General features: G+C 33.1%; 1 protein-coding gene and 1 non-coding gene across 2 annotated transcripts; one reads left to right on the top strand and one right to left on the bottom strand.

Moving 5' to 3' along the window:
* The first annotated feature begins 364 nt into the window (after positions 1 to 364).
* TRNAR-ACG (transfer RNA arginine (anticodon ACG)) lies at positions 365 to 437 on the top strand. Its single transcript has one exon. It is a non-coding gene; the product is annotated as a tRNA-Arg (tRNA).
* Positions 438 to 553: 116 nt separating this feature from the next.
* On the bottom strand, positions 554 to 4,120 carry LOC11421388 (uncharacterized). Its single transcript, XM_003588570.4, has 2 exons — positions 3,632 to 4,120; positions 554 to 1,255 (listed from the first exon to the last, which is right to left on the bottom strand). The coding sequence occupies exons 1-2, from the start codon at positions 4,044 to 4,046 to the stop codon at positions 711 to 713; spliced, it is 960 nt and encodes a 319-aa protein (XP_003588618.1). The 5' UTR covers positions 4,047 to 4,120; the 3' UTR covers positions 554 to 710.
* Positions 4,121 to 6,189: the final 2,069 nt, after the last annotated feature.

The raw sequence follows: 6,189 nt of genomic DNA, 5'->3' as shown, positions 1-6,189 counted from the left end.
GTTTATATACTTTAATTACTCCTTAAAACTTGTGTCAAGAGCTAAAACATCAAAAGAAAAGGAATGGAGGGAGTTGTTAGTTCTAATATATATTTTTTATTAAATAATAACTCTTTTTTCTCGTAGAAGAAATGACAACTCATTTAGATATTGTTTCATAGACCAAACTATATGGGTGGGAAGACTTTGATTTTGCATTTGGTCGGTTGAAATACTCGTGTGTATAATTGTATATATACTGTATGTATTACAAATTGAACATGATTGAAGATTATTATAATAAAACATGTTTTATATTTTGTAGCATTTTTTGGTGGAGGTTTTTACATACAAATTTACAGCCGAGTAATTAATAATCAAAAAGGACTTCATGGCCCAATGGATAAGGCGCTGGTCTACGGAACCAGAGATTCTGGGTTCGATCCCCAGTGAAGTCGTTTCTTAATTTTTAAACATTTTCTGATACTTTTTTTGCTTCATAGCGCAATGTATAATTTAACCTTTACGTTGAAAAACATGTTAAAAAGAGATTAATAATCATTTGCTTCTATGATTTATGTTGAGAAACACATGTTAAAATTACAACTAGTTTTGAGTACAACATAAATCTCTTAAAAGAAATATCAATTTTATAAATAGTATTCTCTTATATATGCTGCATTCATTCACTAATAAGGACAAAATTAATTATCAAAACGAAATTGTAATCTTCATTTACACTCTTGGAGAAGATCACATAGTTGTTTAAGGGTGTTAGAGAAATTTCCCAGCCTTGCTATGAGCTTATCCCCTTGGCGTCTCGTAAATTCAGTACGGTAATCCTCTATATTCTCTGTGTTAGCTTCCTTGCAGTCTGCAGATTCAGCACTAATCTCTTGAATCTCTATTGCTAACTCTTGCAATTTCAAAGTCAACATTTCCTCGTTTTCTTCCCTGCTGTTATTTGTTATGTTTCCTACACTTGCCGGCTTCGGCTTTTCAATGTCATGGTGTTTGTCTACTTCAGGTAGATTCTGCAGTGGCGTCTCTATGTGCTTTTGACGCCTTTTTGCAGGAGATTTCAACTTTGGTTTCTTTTCTAGGAAGTCTTTCAAAAACTCTTCTTCCATATGATTATTCTCAGGCACTTCTTCGTGAATTTCCTCAGGAACCTGTTTTTCTTTGAGATTTTCTGAAGGCTCCACTGGCCAGTATTTCTTAGGCTTCTGAACAGAATTTCTCTCAACTTTACTTCGAGGCCTTTTTCTTTTGAAGCCTAACAATTAATTCACAAAAATGCGTTAGTTGAAAAGTTCTAAGCAGTAAAGAGACAATGACATAAAAGTTAGAAATAAAACTATTTCACATTGTACTATTTTGATTGTGAATAAAATGGCGTAATTTTATTATGTAAAAATGATAATATTGGAACCATATCATGTTGAACAAATATTCATGTGCTCTTTAGAGATCAGGAATACATTAGGCTAGCCTATAGCATACTAACAAAACATTGGGTTATACAAGTTTGAGGAAATAGAACTACGAAGACTAGACACATAGTAGAAAGCCTCACCCTTACCATTAAATGCAAAAGTAGAAAGCCTCACCCTTACCATTAAATGCAAACACTGATAGAACTCAAAGACCTCCTATCAATCAAGTGTATGTAAACAAGTAGAGAAGTTGTAACTGTCGGTAGTAAAGCTGAAACGGGCTAGTTAGTTATGAGGGCAGTTGGTGGGAGTAATCTGTAATCCCATAAAAAGTTGATTCTTTGTAGAATAAGCAATTTTCTCAATTAGCAATTGTATTAGGAGGTTGCTCAATTTCATTTAAAATGTTTCATTGAAATTCAATTAAGACTTATACTGCACATGGAAATTGCCTACTGTGTCATTGTTCCTGTTAATTCTCTGGTCCAGTCATATCAAACACAATAAGAACAGTTTATAGTCACAAAAGGATAATAACAGGAAGCCTCAACCCTCCCCTTCAATGCTAACACAAATAGCTTGGCCATATTTATGGCCACAAAAGGATAAACAAGTTCAATTTGTTAATAATACCATGAAATTTTAATGCTATCAGTCAAAGTACATTTATGTAATGATAACTTTTTCTTGTTGAAATTTGGGGTCTAACTCATCATCACAAAACCAGCTTGTGAGGTGAGGAGTGTCTCCTCTTTATAAACTCTCATCAAGAGTCTCATCTATCCGATGTGGGACTTGGGTTTTTACCAATATCAAATAGTATCAGTATTTATTGATACTGATAAAGCAGCTTGTTGTCGTCTTGTAACCTGAAGGTCACAACGAGTTCAAATTCTAGGAACAGTCTCTTTTCTAGTGAGGATGAGGATTCCTAAATCTACCTACTTATATCCCACTTGATAGGAGTCTCGTGCCTCGGACCATCCATCAGTATTTATTGACATCTCAAACCACAACTTGCATCCTAATCCTTATAACTTCATTTTATTCTCTCCGTATAGTTTTCTATTCTATTCTAGCATATTGTCTTGCATCATACTCTTTCTGTTAAACCCACATGCCTATGCAGCAACTACACAGGTGCAGTGGCTGCAAAACCATTAGATTCGGGTGCAATCAGTCACCTGTATCCAACAACTCTGCCCACTACAAAGAATCCAAACTCCCTCTTTCTACCATAGGAGTGTTTAGTACTACATTAGCGAAAATTGATTTTCATTGAATTAATTTTAGTTAAACATGAGTTTAAGGTAAAATAATTTATGTTTAGATACATTCATGTGAAAGTGAGTTCAACAATAAATTTGAGTGTAAAAATCATGTTCAGAGCCAAAAGCTACAAATCCTAGCTTAAATTATAATCAATTCTAATCAAGAACATTCAAACATACCAAAATCAATTTTATGTCTTCAGAATCCAAACACGCACCAAGTCATATTTCAAGATTGAATGTGGTGCCTCTTCTAATAGAGATTCCAACCATTGTTCCCCATGTTGTGGAACTACTCCCTTTTTCTCTATGCCTAGCTAGTAACTACCATTTGTTTGTCTCACACTAGATAACACAACTAGCTTAACTGTGATCCTGATAGGATTAGCAACTTAATTTGCAGATTCTAGCATAAACGTTTATCATAAAAAGTGTTTATGCATAAGCTGTTTTTATAACAAAACATAAAATAAAGTTAAATTATTTTCGTATAAGATAAAAGCTATCTTGGAGAATTTATGAAAATAAGCTGAAAACATAAGCTATTTTCAAGAGTTCCCCCAAACAGTCTCACAACTAGTTTAAGTGTATTTTTGGTTTCACTCCTAGAGGAGCCAAAAGTGATTATAAACGTGTAAAATTGATTTTGAAATGTCTAGTTGCAATCGAGTAAAATTGATTTCGCCTCGAGAATTAATTCTAACTGAAATCTAAAAATTGTAGCTTTTGATTCCAGAATTAATTTTTTACACTTAAATGCATTGTTTAACTGACTTCTACATAAATGCATCCAATTTTAAATCATGTCAGCTCTTCAACTCATTTTTAGCCGGAATCAATTAATTCAAAATCTATCTTTGTCACCGCAAAACCAAACATGCACAAACTATATAGTAAACAAAATGTAGTAGATTTAACCTAACAATACAGAAAAACGAATCATACCAGTTCCAATCATATCAATTTCAACAGTAACATCCCTTTCCTCATTCCCCAATTCACCATCACTCTCTCTATCAACTTCCCCTCTTTCTTCTCTCCCTTTCACAACTCTCTCAACAGCATCAAACAATTCACGATCCAAATTCCACGCTCTTCTTCTCCTTCTCACTTCTTCGTATTCGGCAAGTAGAGATCGCCATTTCCGACGACACTGAGCCAAGTTCCGATCGACGTCCAAGGCGGCGCAGTTTTGGGAAATGATGTCCCATTGTTGGTAAGATGAGAAATTGACGGAACAATCGGCTTCGACGGCGGCGATTTCGTTGAGGAGGATGAGGGATTCGGTGAGGGTCCATTCTGGTGCTGCTTGTGATCGTGTGCGTCGGCTTCCGACGGCGTCACGTGTGTTTTCCGTCATCTAGGGGGGTTTGTATGAAGAAATGAAGAAGCTCCGATTAAGGGAAAAAAACACTTCAATTAATTTCACTTTTACTAGACTTTCCACCCGTGCTGCCGCACGGGTCATATACATTGTAAATATAGTAGACAAAAACAAATCTCAATGCATATCAAAGAGAATGAAATATGTGGTCCCAAATATATGCAGATGTTGGAATTCGAACCTCAGACACCACGCTTATTCACCAAAAAAATATTAATTTTTATCAATCGTGTGTTACTTCATTCTTTTGTTAAAATTATATTATTGGTATGTTACTTCATATTTTTCTTCTTTTTTTTGAAAAAATGTTACTTCATTCTTTTGTAAAAATTATATGTTAATGTTATATTATGTACCTAAAAATAGTTCATTCTTAACCTCAACATGTAAAATGTTTTATTTAAATAATTTTCCTTTTATCGAATATTTGGCCTTTACCGTAAATGATACCCTTTAACTGTTTGTTGAAATGTTTCTTCCACCTGTTTATATAGATTGCAAAATTCAGGTGCATTTTGTGGTAAATATTTAACAAAGAGAGTTCAGTTCTAATTTAGATGAAAAGTGTAATATTAACAAAAAAAATGTTGCTATAATCTTTCAAAACCCTTTTATTCCAATAGGGCGATTTGTTTTGTTGAAGAAATAGGGCGATTTGTTTTGAAGAAATAGGGGAAATAAAGCGATGCCGATTTGCTTTGTTCATGAAAATAGGAGATTAGGTGTGAGCATTAGCGTTGTTCATGAAAATAGAAGATTAGGTGTGAGCATTAGGGTTAAAACGGTAAAATTATGCAACAGGGTTTAGGTTAAAATTAGGGCTCATGAAAATATGAGATTAGGTGTGAGCATTAGGGTTGTTCATGAAAATAAAAGATTAGGTGTGAGCATTAGGGTTAAAACGGTAAAATTATGCAACAGGGTTTAGGTTAAAATTAGGGCTCATGAAAATATAAGATTAGGTGTGAGCATTAGGGTTGTTCATGAAAATATAAGATTAGGTGTGAACATTAGGGTTAAAACAGTAAAATTATGCAATAGGATTTAGGTTAAAATTAGGGCTTACTTGTTAACTTTAATATATAAGAAGATTAGGAGAGAGCATTAGGATTGTTCATGAAAATAGGAGATTAGGTGTGAACATTAGGGTTAAAACAGTAAAATTATGCAATAGGGTTTAGGTTAAAATTAGGGCTTACTTGTTAACTTTAATATATAAGAAGATTAGGAGAGAGCATTAGGATTGTTCATGAAAATAGGAGATTAGGTGTGAACATTAGGGTTAAAACAGTAAAATTATGCAATAGGGTTTAGGTTTAAATTAGGGCTTACATGTTAACTTTAATATATAAGAAGATTGTTCATGAAAATAGGAGATTAGGTGTGAACATTAGGGTTAAAACAGTAAAATTATGCAATAGGGTTTAGGTTAAAATTATGGCTTACATGTTAACTTTAATATATAAGAAGATTAGGAGAGAGCATTAGGATTGTTCATGAAAATAGGTGATTAGGTGTGAACATTAGGGTTAAAACAGTAAAATTATGCAATAGGGTTTAGGTTTAAATTAGGGTTACATGTTAACTTTAATATATAAGAAGATTGTTCATGAAAATAGGAGATTAGGTGTGAACATTAGGGTTAAAACAGTAAAATTATGCAATAGGGTTTAGGTTAAAATTAGGACTTACATGTTAACTTTAATATATAAGAAGATTAGGAGAGAGCATTAGGAATGTTCATGAAAATAGGAGATTAGGTGTAAACATTAGGGTTAAAACAGTAAAATTATGCAATAGGGTTTAGGTTAAAATTAGGGCTTACTTGTTAACTTTAATATATAAGAAGATATATAAGAAGATTAGGAGAGAGCATTAGGAATGTTCATGAAAATAGGAGATTAGGTGTGAACATTAGGGTTAAAACAGTAAAATTATGCAATAGGGTTTAGGTTAAAATTATGGCTTACATGTTAACTTTAATATATAAGAAGATTAGGAGAGAGCATTAGGATTGTTCATGAAAATAGGAGATTCGGTGTGAACATTAGGGTTAAAACAGTAAAATTATGCAATAGGGTTTAGGTTTAAATTAGGGTTACATGTTAACTTTAATATA

This window comes from Medicago truncatula, chromosome 1, assembly GCF_003473485.1.
Source record: "Medicago truncatula cultivar Jemalong A17 chromosome 1, MtrunA17r5.0-ANR, whole genome shotgun sequence".
Classification (NCBI taxonomy): Eukaryota; Viridiplantae; Streptophyta; class Magnoliopsida; order Fabales; family Fabaceae; genus Medicago; species Medicago truncatula.
This window is presented reverse-complemented; position numbering and strand designations above follow the sequence as displayed.